General features: G+C 36.2%; 1 protein-coding gene across 1 annotated transcript; it reads left to right on the top strand.

Annotated features, from left to right (window-relative positions):
- The first annotated feature begins 1,701 nt into the window (after nucleotides 1-1,701).
- LOC121858793 (protein FAM207A-like) lies at nucleotides 1,702-21,860 on the top strand. The gene is made up of 5 exons (XM_042355430.1): nucleotides 1,702-1,935; nucleotides 9,015-9,210; nucleotides 11,980-12,149; nucleotides 14,058-14,262; nucleotides 19,739-21,860. Exons 2-5 carry the CDS (start codon nucleotides 9,059-9,061, stop codon nucleotides 19,857-19,859), a joined length of 648 nt encoding a protein of 215 aa, XP_042211364.1. The 5' UTR covers nucleotides 1,702-1,935; nucleotides 9,015-9,058; the 3' UTR covers nucleotides 19,860-21,860.
- Nucleotides 21,861-23,096: the final 1,236 nt, after the last annotated feature.

Genomic DNA, 23,096 nt, shown 5'->3' with positions numbered 1-23,096 from the left:
AGACTGTGTGATGCTCATGTATTTTTTTATCTTGGCGGCATCCTTCTTGATTGTACGAATCGTAGATTCGTTAACTCCATGCTGGCGCGCGAGATCAACTTGTCGGGTTCCCTTTTCTAAGTCCTGGACGATTTTGTACTTTACTTCGTAACTTAGGGCGCGTCGTATCTTCTTGGGCTTGGGGCGGCTTGGTCCAGGTAATTCAAGGTTTTTCTGGGGTGGTGGGGGTCCAGCGGAAGCCATTGTTGAACAGATTAGCGGGCACAAGAGAGAACAGTATATGCAGAGGCTGAGAACAATGAAACTGGCCGGGCTAGGTCAGTGGCTTCTTTCTTCCCGTGGCTGGGCACGTCATATTACATTAGACCAATCACAGCTAGTGGCGGAGGGAGGTAAGGATGCGTGACCCAATCACAGTCCGATACCTCATATGACGTCAGCGATAACGCAACAGCGACATACTGCGCACCCTTCCCGCGTATTGTGTCAAGAATGGACCGCGTGAATCATAATTGGCGCGGCGCATCTGGACCTCTCGCCGCGTAAATGATGCAATGAACCACGTAATTAAAAATTTTCATTCTGGTAAGGTGCCTCGTAAATGACCAAACGCGTAAACCAAATCCGCGTAAATGCAGACTATACTGTATTACATTTTCGCCCCCAGGCCCCGATGTGGGTCAGTAACCTGTGCCCGGGTGGCAGCGGCGGCTCTAGAATTTCTATACAGGAGGGGCTTAGAAGTTAGGGGTGGTAATCTAATTGGAAGAGGGGCTAGGGGACTTGTCTCGATGCTACATTTGGAGAACAAGCACACTATTTTACTTAGAACGCATATTACATATCAATAAAAGTAGCAGTTTTCTGAAGATGCATTTATTCACACTTTACATAAGAATGAGAAACCATGCAATTGTACATACAAAAGAATAAGAACAATAATTACATCATGAAATTTCATCAATATGCACGCCATCAAATTAATGAAGAAATTTATTTGAAACAAAAATGAGAGAAACTTGAAATAACTTATATATAGCATGAACGTAATATATTCATTCTACTTTCAGATGAAAGCTCAGTTTAACTGAAAACAAAAGTTATAGCAGTGTGAATCTTCGGTTGTTGTGGTTAGAAGCAAAAGCATCAATGCTGTCTTCAACATTCAGACTCTTGGCTCTTTTCGAATTTATAGATATAACTGCAACATCACTTGTTCTGCCATCACTACTGCTGTTCCTCAAGTAAGCTTTTGTCAGTCGCAGGCAGGAAAAACTGCGTTCACATGCTGCAGAATTAACTGGCAAGGTCACACTGATGCACACCAGCTTATACAGATCTATGAAAGTATCACGGTATGATTTGAGCAAAATAGCAAATTCAAGTGGAGAAGTAACAGTATGACCCTGTTGTTTTTTCTCTCAAGACGTCGTACTTGATGGAGCTCAGCTCTTAAATTTTCCTTTTTGATACCACAGTGAAATGCATTACTTGGGGTGGCTTTTGGGGGGCTAATGGAGATTGTGGGGAGGCAACTGCACCCCTCCCCCCGAAAGCCACCCCTTGGCGCCGCCACTGCAGGGTGTGATAATCCCTGTAAAAATAATCCCTATAAAAATAATCCCTGTAAAAAAAAAACCCTCTAGTTTGAAGAAGCCCTAAGTTTAGAAAACAGTAATGTGAGAATCGTAACTTTTGGAACAATCTGCAAGAGACTGTTGTGATGGACCGAGTGTTGAGCTCTTTCATACTTGACCAATTCAGGAGCAGGTTCAGATACATTCAGATTTAAGAAAACAGTGCATGCCCAGTACCTGCCAACAGTGCATAACAAGAGACGTCACCGACCGCCCAAGCGGATAACGAGCTGATCAGTGGCGAATAGACTATACTGTGTTAGGTGAACGCTGGATATGTAAACAAGACAACGTTGAGGTACACAAATTAATATTTCATGTAAACTTTACATATACTGTATTAATACGTATAAGTAGAAATATTTATTATTATGTTAATAATAATAGAAGATATGTGTATATTGTAGTCAATGATTTTTTCCGTTTTAATCGGAGGGGTCTACTGACAGGTCCACCAGACTAGGGCCTGCACTACTGCATCTCACTCTCAGTTACCTAGAGAGATTAGAACGCCTGCACTTGCCTAGCTTATACTATAGATGAGCAATAGGCGATTTGGTAAATTTGCACTTCCCTCTCCCACTCTGTTAGAAAGTCAAAAATATATTATTATAGTGTATTTGTGTGTGTTTAGACCGAGTATGACCTTCATTTCCGTCGGAAATTGGCCGTTTTTTTATCTTTTTTTTCGTGGGACGTTTTTCGAAAAAAAAATAATGGCTAAGCGAATAAAAAATACACCAAAACACACTAGAAAATCAAAAACCAAACCTAACCTAACCTAACTGACTCACCATATGATGGAATCACCTATTTCTTACCTTATTGGGCTGGTTCTTGTTTGTCGTTGGATTCTGAAATTCTTACACAACGCCACATATGTTGGTCTTTGTGATATTTACATTCAGTCTTGCACTTAGGACACTTTACTGAGGTTGGAAGAACACCATGCGATCGAAAAAATGCTATAGTTTCTTTGTTTTTTCCCCAAAACTTTCAATCGGCTCCATATAATTGAAGTGACACCCATCGCAGACTTCCATGGTCGGAAATGAATTTCAATTTCGAAATATGAGAGACCCAAACTAAAAATCGATTTTGATTGGGCCAAAAATACCGCGAATTAAACCACAAATCATTTTAATTGGTTGCAAAAAAAAAAAACGCTTTTGATTGGTCGCGTGACGTGTACAGGAACGCATGCGCGTGATGATTTATGAAGGACACACGCAGGAGACACGCAGTGTGAGAGGTGAGGTAGGCGATAATGGCAGAAGATTAATGGAAGAAAATAGAGGAAATTTTGGATATGCTATCTCCGTTATTATACATTTGCGATGGTAATGTAATGCAGTAGATGAAAATGACCTTATAATAATTAGACATCTTATTAGAATATGATAATAGATTAGTGGTAGGAATGTGGAATGTGTAAATGCAAAAATACCGGTGATTTAGTAGAAGTCTAGGGTAATATTTGTTTTGGTGCCCAGTCATTAATAAAAAGTGAACATCTTACTGTAATTGGCTTTTTAAGCTGAATGTAGATATATCGCATTTCGGTTAAGATTCGTATTAATGTCCCCGTCAGTATATATAGAAAGAGTTAATATTCTGGGTATAGGTATAGTTTAGGGCTAACACCAGGAGTTTCTAGAAATCGTTGATATCTTCTCTTGAAGAGGGATTCAGCGAGGTAGACAACAAAAATAAGCGAAATTGATTGAAAACAATTATAAAAATGTCGGATTTTCTTTGTTATATTATAGTGGACACTGTTGTAGTTGTGGAAATATGTTAAAGAATGGATATTTTTAAAATAATTGCACTTAACATTTGTGTGTATGAAGAACAGACCTAACCAACCAAACCAAGCAAACCTGCATAACCTTACCTAACTTCCCCGGTATATTAAGCAGAAAGATCTTACAATGATATGGTGAAATTTGAGGCATTTTCTGGACTTGAGATGATACAGCCGCATCGGCGCTATGCAACCCCGACGGGTTAGTCCTATATATTAACCCCAAAAATAATTCTTAAATTATACTAGAAAGTGGTCGTTTCTTTTAATATACTTAAAATCACCAAAACAATAAATATAACAAAACTAAAGAAAATCAACAAACTCCTTCTAGTGTTAGCCCTAAACTACACCTTTACCATATTATGCTATTGTTTTATTTTCGGGGAATAGCCCACCCGGGCACAGATCATCGACCCACAACAGGGCCTAGGGGGCGAAAAAACTAAGAATAAAAATAAATTAAAATTAGAAAAGAAAAAGGTTGTATTAATCTACACCACGAAGATGCCGGAAAACCAGTTTTTTAAAGTGAGACAGATTGTATGAGTATGGAAAAACAGAAGGCAGAGCATTCCACAGTTTGGCTGTGTGAGGGAAGAATGATGTACTTCCGTATAATGGGTTATTCTAGTGTGACTGACATCCACAGAGAAACAGTGGGCACCGCGGGCAAGACGAGTGTTACGAGCCCACGGCCTTGCCGGCGGCACGCAGGATGCCAAATCCACCGAACATTGCCCATTAAGGTACCTGTAAATGAGAAAGAGTGAAGCAACATTGCAGCGAAGAGAAAGGGAAGAAAGATTATAAAAACAAAAACATAAAATTACACCATGACGCTTTAACAAAGTTGCTTATTTTGATACCAGATATCAAAATACAGTGGTCCCTCGATTAACGAACGCAATTGGTTCCACAGTCATTCGTTAACCGAAAATTTTGTTATCTGAATCTATTACAGTATTTCAATAGGATATTGGGTAATTGGTTCCAGTTCACAGAAAAAGTACATACAAAGTACTGTATACCGGTAATGGAATTAACAAAACATTAAATATAAACTAAATACAGTACTGTACTATACAGTATACTGTACAATGATAAATAAAAAACATTAGAATACTATATTTTAACTTACTTTGAGGTATGTATGCAATCAGCTGTTTGATATGTAAACAAAGCTGCCGGGAATACGGCAGAGGCAGTCGATGATGACATGCCATATTCTTTACACAGTGCATTGTTTCTAATGCTATCTTCATGTTTCATAATAATTTCTGCATTGTATATTATCAATATGTGAACTAAATTTCAGAATGACCAATAATTTTAATATAAAAAATGCAGAAATATTCAAAAGACCAACTTTCTTGATATTTACTCCATTGGAAACGAATGAAAACATAGAACCAATTACTGTAATGGCGGACTAGCCGATCAGCTGATGCGCACAACAAAGCGTGTTTCTCGTAAGGATTTCGTTAATCGAAGTTTTGTTTGTTAATCGAACTGAAAATCCTTATGGGAGCTAATTCGTTAATTGCAGCTGTTTTGAATTTGGCGGGTGATGGCATGGTGCAAATTTTTGCAACGAGATGGCTCTGCGTGCTGCCTCTGATTCATTCCCCCGTCTCTGCACTTGTTTACACTTACTATTTGTCTCCGACTTTGTGCTTTATGCAACCATGCCTAAGCACCCCAGTGATAGTTCCTCTTGTGGTGCCTCTCTTAGCAGCAGCTTGTTGTGATGTGGTAAAGCATAATAAGAATGGTGATGGACGAACAAAATTTGGTAGAGACTTGAACTTGGCACCCTAGAGTGTCTCTACCGTCATTAATGCAGATAAATACATTCTCAATTTATGCTTTACATTCCTTATTTAATGCTTATTATGCTTGCTTTATCTGTCTGCTTTATTTTATTGCTTGACAGTCCACAGTTCAGAGATATATCAAGGGTACATGGGATTTTTTGAGGGGTGGCCGGTCCCTAACCGCCTTAATTTGTTATACAGGTACTATTCTTTTGAGATTAATTGCTTTGATAACCGCTGATTCTCTAACCAACAACTTTTCACGGTCCCTATATTGCATTGATTATTGGGATATGCCTGTATTTTTAGTTTTCTAGTTATTTTTTAGTTTTCTATAATGTAGTTCATAAGAATCCTGGAGTAAAATCTGATAGCTTGTGAACATGATACTTGAGGCGATTGGTCCACGTTTGGTTAATAATGAAATTTTTTGATTGATTCCTCATCTTTTTAATTACTGTGCTTATATTTTGTTGGAGTGGCATTGTCACTGTTGGATTATGTTCTAAATGTGAAAGACTTAGCGTATTTGCCGGCGTATAAGACGCATTTTTTTAAAAATGTATCCCAAATTACCCTGCGTCTAATGCGCCCGTATTACGGATGGCAGGCCAAGCTCCGTAGGCGGAGGTGCCTAGCTAGGTAGACTGGGACGAGCAGTAGTCCACTAAGCACAAAAATTGTTGCTAATAATATTACTCTTAATAAAATACTGAAAAACAAGCCAAATTATTACAATTACAAACTTACGGCAGATTTGCAGAAGACGTAAATAATGGCTTACATTGGCTTAACGGCGGAGGGAAGCTCACAACATCTCACTATACCTCCTTCCCCATCATACGTACCGGTAACCCACATCAGATCTTACATTATTTAAAGACTGTATTACCTTTAAGAAACATTTGTTTATTATCTAAATGAAAAATGCCCCAAGAAAGATTAAAGAAATGTTAACAGAAAGTTCAGCTACCAGTCAGCCATTTGCAATGAGTCAATGACGCCAAAACAATAGCAATGGTGCTACACCCTGGTGGCCGATCGCGGCAACACAAAACATCACAGCCAAAAATACGAGTTTCACATCCTGTCTGTAATTCTCTTGACCGAAATATAAACAAGCTGCTCTGATCAGAGGTAGAGTTGGGTTAGTATAATGTTACTATACAGTACGTATATGATTAACTACTTGATTCCAGTATACAGGTATATTGCATTTATATGCACAAAATCATATGTTTTCCCCTACAAAACCACTTTAAAATCACTTTCAGTAATTGTATGACAAAACTTACTAAAAAAAAATCCACAAAATATCCTTGTAAAATAGGGGTGCGTCTTATGCGGTGGTGCGTCTTATATGCCGGTAAATACAGTAACTAATCTTGGTTATTGGTATTAGGAAAAGGTCTCTGTCCATGCATGATGAGTTAGAAGGTACAGTACTGTAATGTAGCCAGGTGTGAAATTTCATTTTTGAGAAGTTGTTTAATAAAGTGTTGCCTTTAGTCTGGTTGGTTGTTTTCAGTTTACCCAATATATAGGGATGCTGTACCTGTGAATAAGTTCATACCAGAGCCAGGGAACCTCACCTCAGATATTTCAGAAATTTGGATCCTCTAGATCAGGGGTTCCCAAGCATTTACCAGTGCAATCCCATCAAGTGCTGTCATATAACCAGTGACCCCAAGTTATTGCATACAGTATACTGTTCTGTATGCCTGTACAGTATGAGGATTCTTACAATAAATGTTTTTATACATATTTAACTGTAAAAACAAATATTACACAATTGAGGAGTCTAAAAGTAAATAACTGGCAGAAACAGATTACTGTACAGTACTGTATAACTCTGTCATGTTTAATGTGACATGTTTATATCATCATTTAATGTTCAATACCTGGGTGTATATTTACATGATTAAGCAGCATAATATACAATTTTGTTATACTGTACCCCAGTATACAAGTCTGTCATATTTTGTATGTGACTTTTGTGTACTATAGTACTATACTGTATTTTCATTTAATACATTTTCTATTAACTGGAGGTATAATTACTGTATTTGATTAAAATTCATTGCATACAATTTTCTAAATTACAACTCTGTCAAATGTTGTATGGTACAACTGTGTCATATTTCATATCTGATATGTGTGTGTCATCATTGATTAATTTTCTATACCTGGGGGTATATGGGGTTAAGCAACATAGCATACAATTTTTAAGTTGGAATTTGAAATATGGTTATAGTAATAATTGTTTATAAGCACCATTAACAAGAAAGCTGCCTCACAGACATGGTACCCTGTACCTCCAAATTGTAACCAAAACCTTGATAATGTACACTAGTTAAATTTTTAACTGCTGAATGTCTCTTTTGATAAAGTAATCCAAAATTTTGTTGTGTCATCATAAACGTCAAAATTCACCCAAAATCAAAATCAAACAAAATCAAAAGACTCAGTAAGGAACTCAGGGAATCTCTCATTGAAATTTCTGTTCGTAACCATGAAAAGTAGAGAGTGACTGAGCTGAGAACAGTTCAAAAGTAGGGGTGTGGAACTTCTGTTGTGAAATGTATCATCAGGGCAAGCCTGACCTGAACTGACCTAACCTGACACAAAGAAAGTCCTAAACTATAATATATAGCCCAGACCAGTGGTGTATAAAAGTTTCTGGAAAGGGGGGCCCAAGACTTGAAGATAGGGACATTATACTGTATTTTATTTCCATCGGGTGGTGTAAGTAGGGAGCCATCTGCACTGAATAGTAGGACATATTTTATGGTCAATATTAGTACGTCATCCCATTGGCAGATTATTCAATCAGTAACTTTTTAATCTGTTTATTTTGTTATGATCATGTTACATGTACAAAGCTCCTTTGATAACTTATTATCATTCGTTATTGTATGTCTTGAAACATAAAAAAAATAAATACTGCACAGCTGTAGTCGTTTCCTATAACTACTGTAGAAAACAAATAATATTCCCTTTCACCAAATAACTTTTTCTGATTAACAAATTAATTTATCTGAATAATTATTGATGCAAATTCTGTATATTTGAATAATGCAAATGTGGCTGTATCATGTATCAAAGATAGGTTATAGGAAGAATTCATACAGGATATGTTTAAAGCTTTGTGAAGTGAACTAAGTACAGGGTAATAAAGGAGATAGAGAGGGTGAGAAGGACAGAGAGAGCATGGTACCAGTAACTCACTTTGTGAAGTGAAGTCAAGTACAATACTAATCTGATTTTACATCTTAATTCTTTGATGACATCATTAGCATTCAATTCTATATCCATGTCCTCGCAAACTGGTTGCGATGGGTTGAATGAGTTGAGGGCAGTAGCAGAAGGGGGGGTGGGGAGGGCATGGTCACGTGGCCCCCTATATATGCCAATGGTCCATTGGCCATGTCCTTCATTCCTTGACACCTGGACTAAAAAAATCACATGTGTTCGCTGCAAGACCTTATGAGCTCTATGCTACCCCATCGACCCCATGACCTCTTTGCTACTCCATCAACCCCGTGATCTCTATGCAACCCCTTATGATGCATCTGGGGTCACAACCCCATGTTTGGGAACCCCTGCTCTAGACTATCCCTCCTCCCAATAGTCCAGATATTTGAGGGTTTTACTGTTTATGTTTTATAATACATAATGTACTGCACCATGGCTCATTTTGATGTTGGTGATGAGAAACTAAAATGTTTTATTATCAGGGTTGATTTTCTTTTTCAGAATATAGAGTTATATTGTGATTGCTTTGTCGCAATTACCTCATAATGGGTAAAATAAGAAGACTTAGGCAGAAGTATCATGCCAGTTTGAGTAAGGATGGAAAAGATCAAGAATCTAATGGTCTTGCTTCGGCTCCTAGAATTCCTCAATTAGTGCCTGTGGTTAAGAAGACAACAACTGATGGAGTCGGTTCCAGGTAATTTCTGTTGCACCATCATTATCAGCCTTTATGATCTTATGAATTGTGTAAGTAACTCCTGTATAATCCGATCAAGGCTCTCGGTTGAAAATCAGTTAACTCTAGGTTATGATGACTGACAAATTTACTGATTAGTTATAACTTTCTGTTGCAACTATATATTTACAAAGGGTATTTGAAGTAGCAAAGGTTGCCACTCTATGATGAAAGCTAATGCGTTGTAGTGTTGCTGCAGCTGTGTTCGCTATGAAAGATCCTTGAACTCTTATACAGTACAGGGTATTTTCATTCACACAGCTCATAAAAAATTATCCTAAACTTCCCTAATGGGCACAAGCTAGTTCAACTTGCATTTTTGTTTAAGTAAGCAATTGTCACAATGACTCAAATTATGATAATGAAAAAACAAAATGACTCACCTCTAATTGAAAGCTGTTCAATACCTCTGATTCAGAAATGACTCATTTTCAGTTGGGATTGTGACTTAAATGCATAGAAACAAATACAGTACATCCCAAGATCTGACTTTCTTAACTTCCCTTTGGTTGTTGTTGTCTACAGTAATCTTGTATGCTGCAACATCTATATGAAAAAATTCCTTTCTTAACCTCCTAACTTTCCAGGGATACTGTGCCACATTTTGATGCATAGAGATTCCCAACATTTGCTACCTGATTGAAGATCTCAATACATCTTAAGAAGGCATATCTGCCTTGCATTAATTTGAGTATTAATCAGTGAGTTCTTCAAAAAATTATGGAAGGCTTGTTCTCACTTACATCTTTTATTAGGAGGAGACACAATGCTAATTGTGAAGGTTAATGAATTATCTGCAGAAGTGTCGTATGAGTGGAGGGAGAGTGGAGTTGCCATTAATTGTTATCAGGCAACCTTAACTCTTTTGCCCTAAAATAAAGCAAACCATAGGTTCTGACAAATGGAACATGATGGGAATTACTTGACCTTGTGCAATTCACCTCCTCATAATACCCAAAATTCGTAGATTTGTTCTCTATATGTTGACCTTAGACCCAAACCAAATGATATATTACTCTTCATACAGTACTGTACTGTACTCCATGTGCGTACATGAGAACTCTCATTCCCTGATACTCTACCTGTTCATGGGTGAGCAAATAAAGAAGTTTAGGTAACAGCACATTTTGAAGACTGGTTTATGAACTGATTTTGCACTTTAGTATTTGAGTGACATTTATGCTGCCCAACACCTTTTCCTTAATTCAACCAATGGATTCGGAAGTGGTACATTAGCTACTGAACATGTAAAATTAATGATTTGAGATGGCCAAAATCTCAGTTGCTTGAAGCTAATGACTAGTCATGTAGTTCTCTACACTCACCTAATGCCAGCCTCTCCTCGTGTAGAAAAGAACAGAATAAAATTAATAGCACAGTGTTCAATTGCTTTTAGTGTATGCATGACAACTTATTATAGAACAGAGTTATCAAAAGAGGAACTTTGGCTGTAGGTGGGAACATAGACCTGCCTTTTTTTATCAATTTTGGCTTATACCGTACAGTACTGTCCTTGTCTAAAAAACAACCATCAGTATAGTAAATGAGAGCAACATTTTTACTATAGTGCTTCACATTCTCTGTGGCTAACCTTTATTTTCTTCTACACATGTTTTTGTTCATAAATTATCTTTTAAAAGTAAAGAGGATATATATCTGTCATATCTAATTTAATAATGGTCACATTTCCTCTGATATTACTGCTATTCAGATTTGTTCTTTTTCATGAAACAACTCATTTATTTAATTTTTATTACTGAACTCACTGAACACCTTGTTTCGGTACATCTTTTAGTAAACAGTGGATTGTGGGTTTTTGTATCCCCACTAAAGGTTCCTCAGGTGTCCTGCAACAAACATGATACTGTTTTGTATCAACATTGTGATATGAGTGTGGATTAGATTTATCAAGATTAGATTTAAGAATACTATAATGATAAATTTGTTGTTCACAGTACAGCAGTTGAATTCAGAATTAGCACTTTCTCATTGAATGATTGTTTTAGTATAGGTAACCGTTTGGGGGCATCTTTACAAGCCTTCTGAATTGGCCTTGAAGTAAAATTGAAAATAACTTGCCATACATATGAAATTATGAGAGTTCTTAAAAATAGACTGATGACCACCAGTGCTGCAGTCTGCTCTCAAGGGTGCTATCTGCTTAAGTTATATGTAGTTAATGTTTGTTTTGCATAATGAAAGAAAAGTTTACTACAGTATCCTGTATATATCTGCTATGTTAATAAGTTCTGTATCCTTAACAAGTACAGGTATATCATTCTTCGCTCTACCTTATGCTTTTGTCCCTTACCTTTACTTTGAGAACCCTGCATTATTACTGTACAGGTTGGACCTCGCTTATCCGGGAAGCTTGGGACCAGACTGGTTCCAGATTAGCGAAAATTCTGAAACATCAAAGCCGAGGTTAAAAAAATTTAAAATACAGTAATGCATAAAATGTACTATTACTGGTACCAATACAATTTATTTCAGCATAAATCTAGCCCAGGCTTACTGGACCTCTTTATGACAAAGTGCTAGTGATATGGCACAAGTAGATTAGCAGAAAAAGCAAAGAAAAAATTGTATATTATAGGCCTACTGATACCTGGAAATTAACGGCAGCCAGATTCAAACACCATCCTGAACCATCGAAGCTGCCGGACTATCAGGTCCCGCATTAGCCGGGTCCAACCTGTAGTAGTAACTATTTAACTGTTATTTTTTCAGTGGTAATATGTTTGCTGGTTTGCAAATCAAATTAGGGGAAGCAGAAAGCACACCTCCAACTGGAAGTATGGATGTATCAGACACTATGAGCACCATTTCTTCTGGTCGACGTGATAGAAGTGGTAGCAAGAAGGAGAGAAGAAAACAGAGACACGAAGAATTCATGCAAAGTACGTTTTATTATAACGGTGAATACCTGAAGCAGATCTAAGATATTGTTATTACCGGTAGTTATATTGGTGTTCATGGAGCTGCTTAATGTAACAAAAAATGAAGTTGGTAAATATCAGGTACAGTACAATGATTGTACAACTTGTTGCTTCTGTTCTGATTACAGTCCCAGCTACCCTGAAGATGTGCAATAATCACTTTTCCATTAGTTAGCAGAGAGCTTTAATTTGTTTTCCTTGGGTTCAACCTAGGAACCATAATCCTTAGCAGCCACTCCTTGAGCTTGAGCATCCAGGAGTGACTGTCAGGGAGCCTGAGTATGTACAGGTATATGTTATGTTTTATTTGTGGAATTGGTTATTTTGCAAAATGACCAGCATGCATATTGGTAATTTTGCAAAATAACTTACAAACAGACAACCTAAACTAACCTAACCTTATGGTTGAATAAGTTTAGGTTAGGTCAGGTCAGGATGGTTTGTGTAGCTTGATACACAGTTAAGTGGTCATTGTTTTGTTTTTTTTGTTTTTTTTTTACTTTGGACGATGTGCTGTCCAAACCATAAGGTTAGGTTTAGGTTGTCTGCTTGTAAGTTATTTTGCAAAATTACCAATATGCATGCTGGTCATTTTGCAAAATAACCAATTCCACAAAAAAAGTAACATATATACTGTGCAGGGTAATTCTCAATTGCTTACAGTAAATTGTATATGTGTATAATAATAATAATAATAATATTAATAATAATAATTAATGTTTTATTGAGATAACATGGCAGCCAAAAGGCTGAAAGTACTGTATACAGTACAATAAACAGAGCTGAAAAGTTTGATATGGTGAAATTGGGGAGTGGGTTACTTGATTGACAAAAGCTTTCAATACAAAAAGCTAAGAAACATAGGCAACATATAGATTAACTATAGCTCTGTTACTGTGGGAGTTGCTCTTGTTAACAGTCTTGTGATTTATTAGTGGCTCCAACTAAGTCCTTCCCATGGTTCGGATGGCCTTCGTACCTAAGTGCTAAGGGCCGCTCGTTCCCTACAGCTGCAGGTGTGTAGCACATCCACCACGTGGTCTTGGTAGCTCACACAGGATGTTGGAAAGGGTTCATGTGATGTAGTTATGAATTCATAGTTTCTCACCTGGATGAAGTAGGGAGTCTTCATTTCTCTCATATTGTATTTTGTAGTCTTTCCTGGTTTCTCATCCAGTGTTGGTGGTATGAGTTTAAGGTGGACCCTGGGTGTGTGAGGTCTGAGTCAGGTCACCATTGACCACTGATTGTCACTCTCTAACAGTTGCTTATTTCTTTTGAGTTGAAATTGTCACTTTTGTATATCAGTTGGGGGTTGATCGTCAATCTTTGCATTGTATTGCTGGTGGGAAGTTGTTGATAAATCATGCTGGGGAGGAGGAGATGGGGGAAGCTGTCAGTGTGTATATTGTGTTCAATAAATTGGAAAGGATTTGCATCTTCAATAAAATTATTTGGCAAAACAAAGATTACCTCCCTACAGTTTGAGTAATCATAGAGAGGTATATTGCAATGAATTGGTAAAAAAATAATGTTTTGATTTATATTATATCATGTACAGTCAATAAAAAAGAAGTATTGACCACCCTGCTGTGCTTATGAAATATTTTGAAGACTGTAAATGTATACCTGTGGTTACTGCTCATTTGCTCATTTTCTATTCCACCAACCTTGGGGGGGGGTAGATACTTATTTTACTGACAGTACAGTACTGATTGCAATATGGTATTGTGTATTAATATATTGCTGCATATCCAATCAAAATGCGGTCTGCAGAAAATTAAATATTAATTACTTTGTAAGAATAGATTTTCTCCAGTTGAATGTAAAGTTCTGTTCATATTTTTTTCTGTTGTTTCTTTCAAATAGAAATTGATGTTGTACGAGCTTCATCAAGAGCTGAGAAAGAGCGCAAGAAACGAGAAAAGACTGCAGTAGTTGGAGATATGCACCCATTGCTAAATGCACTGCCCTCCTTGGAAGAACTTTTTGCCTCTTCCAACAAAAATAAAGATTCTCAGATAATAAAGGAAGTTAAGGGAACTAAGAAACAGAAAGAAGCACAAAAAGATTTGTAAGTAACTTTTCAATTTAAAACAAATACAAACATATAATTTCCATCAACACATACTAAAGTTATTAATTGAATATGAGGTTATGGTACACTTATTCCCTCTTTCTTAGTTTCCAGCACTTATTAAATCCATGATAGTTTAACAATATTGTAATTATTACCTCCATTGCTCCTCTGAACTAGGACCATCCCATTCTTAATTTTAGTGAACCAGTAGTAATAAGCAAAAAAAAATTTATCATAATTTATACATATTCATGGAACTTGGTAGAGTCCCAAAACACACGCTATTTCTAGATTCAATCAGAAATCAGTAGTTTACAGTTGCCTTGAGTTGTGAAAAATAATTTATTCAGGTGTTTATCATAATCATCATCATCATCAACATTTTATGGCCATTTTCCATGCTTTTGTGGGTTAGCTGCATTTATTTGAAGGCAGCTATCCATGCTGCATTCTCTTTTCAGGTTCTTAACTCTAGTGTAATTTCTTACAACCTTACTCCATATCATTCTGGCCTGCCCCTGGCACTTCTCTCCACATATGGTCTTATCCATTCTCTTCACATGTCCAAACCATCTCTGGCTGCCTTTTTTTACAGAACGTCGCCAGGGAATATGTACTGTCAATAGTGTTCCTGTCTATCATTGTCACTGGTATAATTATCTACTGTAAGTTCATGAACAGTACTGTATATGTCAAGTCCAAATTTAAGCAGTCCCATGTGGTTACATGTTAAAAGAGTTTATTTGGGCATTTTTATTCCCACCATAAGTACACAACTGTACGTGGATCATATACAGTATTACCCCGCTTTACAACGCTTTACAGGTTTCACTTTCCGCGATTTCTCATTTAGAAATCATTTACGCGGTACCTTGCCAGAACCAGACTTTCACTTTCCGCGGTGCATCTACTCATATACACGCAGTGAAGTATAATTTTTTTTTTTTTTATTTAGCTCATAAAATTCATACACATTACCCGGCCAGAATATAATTTACATTGCTGGAATTCTTACAATATGATGATCATTTTGAATATAAACATCATTGATTTTGCATTAGACATACAAATTTTAGATCTAAAGTAATAATTTGGTTTACACAAAGCAAATATTTTATCTTTTGTGCAAAATATATGAAGTTTACATTCAAAATATTCCCTGACCTGCAAGGAATCCAGAAATGTCAATTATATTATCCTAACTGTAGTCTGAGGTATTATTTATTACTAAATGTTAAAATCTAGAGTTTTCACCCACATATTTATCTGGTAGGGAGGGAAGGTGGGGGGAGGGTTGGGACCAACCTACCCAGCTGGTGTGAGTGTGAGGAGGGGGGGGTACTTTGATTGACAGATAGTGTCGTGAAGAATATTTTTTTTTTATTAACTGAAGATATTTGTTTTAGCTCATAAAATTCATACAAATTACTCGACCAGAATATAATTTACATTGCTGGAATTCTTACAACATGATGATCATTTGGAATATAAACATCATGGATCTTGCATTAGACATACAAATTTTAGATCTAATGTAATAATTTGGTTTACACAAAGCAAATATTTTATCTTTTGTGCAAAATATATGAAGTTTACATTCAAAATATTCCCTGACCTGCAAGGAATCCAGAAATGTCAATTATATTATCCTAACTTTAGTCTGGGGTATTATTTATTACTAAACGTTAAAATCTAGTGTTTTCACCCAAACATTTCTCAGAGAGGTATGAGCTAGTGAGCTGGGAAGAGGGGGTGGGGGGGATTTGAGTCCATTATTTGAATGGACATTAACCTGGCGACTGTATTTCACTAAAATATTAATTGTGTGAGCATACCATCATAAAATTTAGATGTTATTTTTACTACAACATAGGTATTGTGTCGGAAAAAGTGGAGTTTGGGGGTCGGGCCAGTCTCTATTGGAATTAATCCCATATGTTCTGTTGTTCACTTTACACGGTTTTCACTTTTTCATTTTCACTTTTTCACTTTCCGCGGTACCCTGTGCGTTCAATTGTCCGTGTAAATCGGGTACTACTGTACCTGTAACTCTTAATGTTCAAGGAAGGTGATTTTAAAGAAGTTCTCTTGCCCAAAAATATTGATTTAAAAAATATAGTCACATACCATGCTGTTAACATTTTGGAATATTTTTATAAAATCACACCATAATTTGCTTACTTGATGTAAACCTTATCAATAGGAATATTTTCTCTTCCTGTGACCATGGAAACAACAAAGGATTTATCATTTATAGCTTCTAAAGTTTGATAATTGAGTGGCTTAATGATATCATTTCCAATGAGTTGCTGAATGTGAATGTATATTTAGCTTTTTTTTTATGAATCTTTGCACTTATAAAAACTTTTTTGTGTCATGCTTTGATTTAAAGGCAAAAACCTCAAGGCTTACTTATTTCATTATTCTCTAACACTTGCATTGCTGTTAAGTCTACATTTAAGCTTTCAGTGTGTCATTCTCCTATATTCACCAGATAAAATACTGTTCGGATTCACTGAACAAGTACAAGTACTGTAGACTCATCTTCACCATGCACAAAGTCACTCAGCCAGCTGCCTGATTGTCCAATTTCTCCTCATTTACTCTCATGTAATGTATGAAAAATTTAATAAAAGAAAACCATCCTGTATTCTTAAATTTCATACTATTGTATGCATATTATGTGCAATAAAGGTGTAGAGTTGTAAGAGAAGTGTGGAATTTGGAAGTGAAGAAAATTTTGGTGGTGTGGAATGCTAGCAATGCATGAGTGTAGTGTCAACTGATGGTTGAGAAGCTAGTTGGCTGGCTGGTGGCTTGATTACATAGCATTTTGCACCTCTCATTGCTGATTTTTTTCCAATGGCTTTAAGGCACCACCTTTTAAACATTTGAAACCAGCCTACAGTGAAATCACAGTGCTGTTGAATTTTTAGTTTTTTGCAAAATTAAAGTTTTTCTACACTTAGCACTGATACAGTATTTACTTATAGCTTTGTTAAACTCAGTTCTATCATTTTTGTGTTTGTTTGAGGGAATTTTAAAAGCAGAATAAAATCAATATGAGACAAAGAGTGCAGAGCACACCCAGATTGATGCTTGAACCAGCATCATCATAGCTCAAGTATCTGTGATAGCATCATTTGCACCATGTGAACAAAGCAGTGGGATTGTAAGAAGACGCAACAGCAAGAGGTCGAGTATGGGATTTTTTTTGTAGAGAACCTATTTCAAATTATATAATGAGTCACTGTAGTACTAGGGCAAAATAATTATTAGAGTTGTTGACTTTGTGTTTCATAGTGTTAACTTTTGATTCCAAACTCATCTGATTTCTATCAAGTCCAGGTATAAAATTATTATTTACTGTATTGTACTGTACTGCATGTATTTCCCGGTGCCCGGAAAATTCCGGGGATGGGGGAGTTTTTTCTGGGTTTGAGAGATGAAAATCAAGCACATTTTCTGGAAATTCTGCGAAAAATGTTCCATTACCTGGAAAATTCCGGGGATGGGGATATTTTTCCGGGTTTCAGAGATCATGTACGTACTGTAATGGGAAATCTCTGGAACTTCCGAGAACATTTTTCCGTTACCCGGAAAAATTCCGGAAAATTCCGGGGATGAGGGATTTTTTTTCAGGCTTCGAGAAAGTCATCTTGTTACCCGGAAATCTCTCATTCCCGGAAGTGCTCTGCACCAATTGTTCCGGCTAACGGAGATATCACTGTATTAATTTTTTCCCTCAGAATGCAAAAGATAATTATACATATCGAGTCATAGGAAGCTTACTGTTGAAGATAAAAAGGTTGGGTTTGTTGCATTAGCATTGTAAATACTGTACATTATATACCTACAAGTAATTTAATGTAAGTAATCATAATAAAATTATTAAATCTATACGTAAGCATGAGTATAACACAAATTGTAGTGCATGGCTCCCTCTCAAGCTCCCAAATGCGAATATTCCTCGCTTAGGATTTCTATATTGTTCATATAAATTATACATATGAATTGATAATTGTAAATTATTGGTTAAATGTAATGCATAAAAATATTACATAAAATTTTTAACAGAAAATATTGAATTTCTGTATTTACATGTTGTTATATGTTGGAGCAATTGGTGATGTTCCTCCCCACTCCCATAATTGACTGTCTCCTTTTCTTCTGAGCACCACCAGAACTCTCACTTTTACGCTTTCCAGTCATTCTAAAGGGAATTAGAAACGAAAATATTGTCAGTACACAGCAAGATCACTACCAACAACAACGATAGCCAAACACCAACTGAGCGCGCTACGGCGTGGACGCTGTACACCACGAGGCGACCCAGCTCACGCGATGCTCTCGTACGGGACGGAAACGTTTCGGTCCTAGAAAATACGTACGGAGTTTGAAAAATTTTTGGTACGACTGAGGCGGTCGTATGTCCGGATGGTCGTATGTCGAGTAGGTCGTAAGTCGAGGACTACCTGTATATACAGTCAGTCCTCAACTTACGATGGGGTTAGGGACTGAAGACCAGGTCGTAAGTCGAATTGATCGTAAGTCGAAAATGCAAAAATAATACATAAAGAATCTAAAATGGGTGTCTCTTTTTCTTCTCAGCACCACGAGAACTCTCACTTTTACGCTTGCCAGCCATTTCAAAGGGAATTACAAACGAAAATTTTGTCAGTACACAGCGCGATCACTAACGCCTGGACTCGAAAATAAGTAATTTGAAAAATATTTTATACGACTGCAGCAGTCATATGTCCGGGTGGTTGTAAGTCGAGTATCCTTAGTAAAACAATTGCCAAATGGCAATGCAGTAATTTTTCTTTTAGTGTATTTATTAGTATTATTTATAATTATTCTTCACATTTATGGAAGAATACACTAGACCGCTAAGGGATAAAGAAGTGGCGCCACGCTAATCCGTGGATACATAAAACTAAATACCGCGGTTGGTGAAATGGTATACAGAGTGAAAACTGTGTATAAATGGAATCCACCGATAGGAAAGCGGTTGGCGAAGGTTTACTGTATTTAATAAATGTAGTCTTGAATGATTCATATGAATTCCTCCAAAATTTTCCCATTTATGAAGGAGACTAGTTTGAGTTAGCACCATATGTAAGTTTGTATTACAGTATTTACTTTTTCATACACATTTACTACTTATTTCCAGTTATGTTGATGCACATTTTTGTTCCCTATTGATGTCACACCACATCCTATATATGGAGCTACATGATTCTATCATGTTGCAGGCATCCACCAGAAGCTCTTTATCATAATCTCCTTTATGATTATCTTATTAAGCATTGTGTAAACATTTACCCATCATTGGCATAATGTTTTATCCATTGTAAATGAGTATTCAAACAAAATAAATATTTTATACATTATGTTAGGCCAGATCAATTTAGGTCCAGTTTTATTGGAGGATATCGTAATTTATAACACTTTAATTTTTTTTCAGCATGTCAGATATGCAGACGTTTATGACAATTCAACAGGATCCTATCTACAGAAACGACCCATTTGGTGCAGTGTGTAAGGGAGTAGAAAATAGAGTACTTAATGAACAAGAAGATTCATGATTATAATCTGAAATGTGAGCATACCTATGTGAATTTTTTGTTTGCAGCAACAGTTGGGTTGGGTTTATGTAAGTATAGTAATGCCTTGTTAGTGCAAAAGATGCATTCCAAAGGGTCTTTGCATTCACAAGCAAATTTTTGGTAAAGAAACAGTTTATAACCTGTACTTAAATGGATTGTCCACATTGAAAACAAGCTAGGAGGTACCCACCATAATTGACAATTGTCGCCATAAGGTCATCAGTAACTTCACAGCTACAGTACCTCTTTATAGCACTTGCTGATTTAGCAGTTATACAAGTTTTATGAATATCTATGGCATTTAACATTTTGAAACCAACCTGAACTGGCTTTCAAAATTTCTGAAGAATTGCTATCCTCTTGTTGATTTACTTTAAAATAGAGAAAGGGCTTTATTGCAAATGACTGCTTGACTAAGGGACATGTATTTCTTAGAACATTTAGAATCAATATCACAACACAACACCAACATTTTCTTAATTTTTTTCTAACAAATGAGTTCATTAGAATATTTAGTATCAATTGACAACATCAGCAATCCCGTCATTTTTCTTAACAAATCACTACATGAAACATGAGGTTCTTCACCGTTGCTGGGGTGACTGATTCAACAGAACCGTTGAACATGTCTTAATTTAATAGAGTTTTATAAATTGTATAAACTGTTATTGTTCTGATATTCTGATTTTTTTCAAAATGCTGAATCACTTAAATTTTTTCTTGAAAATTTGTTTTTCTTGGTAATATAGAATCACTTCCTGCACTTACAGTATACTGCCATCACTTAAATTTTATCTTTTCTTCTTTGATTTAATGCAATTATGTTCCCATAGCTCTTATTTTCATTTTGCACTAGAAATTAAACAAAATACTGTACAGTGTTGGTTGCAATGATGTTACCATTGTTTACTCTGTTTTTGTGACAAGTGCTTTTGCTTTGTTTTTGTAACTGTGAAGTGAGTAGTGTAACTTTAAAAATGTCTGGGAAGGCCAAGACACCCAGGAAAAAACATGTCTCTGGAGGTAAAGCTTGACATTGTAAAGTGGCATGAGACACCCCTAGAGGCTGTGGGAGTCAAAGTGACATCTCCACTCCACCTTCAAGAGCCCTCTTAGCCTCAAAGGGGACATGTCATAATGACTAGGCTTGTTCTTAATGATGTGGTGAATGTTGTTTAATTGTTTTGTCGACATATTATTAGTGTAGGAATTTTTTCTCAGTGATACATGTGGGTGTCCGACTGGCTGGGAATGTATCATATTGAACTCCATGTTATAATGTTCTTGATTTATGATATTTCTCCCTGTGATGTGTTTTTCAGGAACCTAACCCTATAATAAATGGGGGATACTGTACTTGTAATCTTGTCTTTTTATGTACAGTATCAATATTTCCACAAGTCTGTCCATTCCAAGTTCTGTGGACAAGGATTGTGGGTAAATGAGAAGATAGATTTTTATGAAATTTGGCAAAGTCTTTAAGACAGTTGGGGAGCTATGCATGTCAAACATCTTTTAAATCTTATTCATACTGGTTGACTGGTGGCCATTTTGTTAAAGATTTCTGTAACTAAACACAGTGACCCAGGAGTACGCCCTAAAGAGAAGTGAAATTTTTATCAACATTCTTCACATTGGTCTTGTTATATCAAATATATGTATATAATGATTGTAAAATATGTTCTGGTATGGTATGTAAGAAATTGTTCCATACTAGAGATTCTTATTTTCCCATGGCATGTTTATTGTGCATTGGACTGGTCTGTGCTTAGGGAATGCAAGGCCTGCAAAAATATACCTGTAATTGGTAGTACAGGTTGTACCTCTCTAGTTCGGCAACCTCGAGACCTGACCGGTGCTGGACCATGGAAATTTCCGGACCATGAAAATTCACCCTTTTTCTGGATAGATAGTGACTTGTGCTTACGCTTGGAAGCACTAGCACCACTTTCTCTGCTTCATGGTCTCTTTGAGGACATATTTAAGGGTTAAATGTCGTACAGTAGCTTCTCAAATTTCGCGAGTTTTTAATTCAACGTTTTCTATTTGAACACACAAAAAAAAACACACATTTAAAAATTTTGACGGCGGAAACTCGAATTTCGACGGGTTTGAACGGCCCACCAACGTTCAGACGACGTGCACAATCGTGTAAACAGCGTCATTTCTCTTATGTACAAAAGATTCATTATTGTTTATTACTGAGTCTTTTTTTATTTAATTAATGTTTGTGTGTGCAAAATGAGCAATACAATTCTTTAATAATACGTAGAATATTAAAACACGAGGAAATGAGACCCTGGCTGTAGCTGTAGTAAAATTAATATGGTTGTTTTAAGTAATGTTATTTAATGTTAATAAATGGAACAATAGAAGTAGCTAACGATAATGGTAAAGAAAAAAAGAGAAATTGCGTATGTAAGTGCGCACATGTGAAAACATATAGTCATTACTTTACATAAGAATATAAAAGCAACACTTATTTATTGTTCATATATATTTTAATTAATGTTTCTGAATTTGTTTTTATTGAATTAATGTTTGTGTGTGCAAAATTAACAATACAATTTATTAATAATACGTGGAATATTAAAACACACGAGGATACGAGACGGCTGCCGGCTTTGTTTTTGTTAAAGCTTACAAAACCAGTGACTGATTGGTTCTAAATATAAAACTGAAGAAAATAAGACCCTGATTGTAGCTGTAGTAAAATTAATGTAAAAAAATTAATATGGTTGTTTGAAGTACCTGTAATGTTATTTAATGTTAATAAATGGAACAATATAAGTAGCTAACCATTAATGTTAAAAAAAAAAGTGAGACTGCGCGTATGTAAGTGCGCACATGTGAAAACATATCGTCATTACTCTACATAAGAATATGAAAGCAACACTTATTTACTGCTCATATATATTGAAGGGTTAAATGTACTCTGTATAGACAAGCAGAGAGAGAGAGAGAGCAGCCGAACTGCCTGATGTAAACAAACCTTAATTTCCCGCTGCTTTGTTGTTGTTTGTTTACGGGGATTAGCCCACTCGGGCATAGGTCACTGACCCACATTGGAGCCTGAGGGGCAAAAATTTAATACTCCTATAATAATAATAATTCAGATAAGTAATAAAAAAAAAAAAAAAAAAAAAAAAAAAAAAAAAAAAAAAAAAAAAAAAACTGCCTATCTACCTAGTGGACAAACTAAAATCGTTCCGGACC

Source organism: Homarus americanus, unplaced genomic scaffold (assembly GCF_018991925.1).
Source record: "Homarus americanus isolate GMGI-L3 unplaced genomic scaffold, GMGI_Hamer_2.0 scaffold41807, whole genome shotgun sequence".
Lineage (NCBI taxonomy): Eukaryota > Metazoa > Arthropoda > Malacostraca > Decapoda > Nephropidae > Homarus > Homarus americanus.
Note: the sequence above shows the minus strand (reverse complement) of the source record. Positions and strands in the feature narration are given on the sequence as shown.

Excerpts from the sequence above, each read along its gene's own strand:
- LOC121858793 (XM_042355430.1), top strand. The coding sequence starts at position 9,059 with ATGGGTAAAATAAGAAGACTTAGGCAGAAGTATCATGCCAGTTTGAGT. Across the intron at positions 9,211-11,979 it reads ACTGATGGAGTCGGTTCCAG|TGGTAATATGTTTGCTGGTT; the intron begins GTAATTTCTGTT and ends TTATTTTTTCAG. Across the intron at positions 12,150-14,057 it reads ACACGAAGAATTCATGCAAA|AAATTGATGTTGTACGAGCT; the intron begins GTACGTTTTATT and ends TCTTTCAAATAG.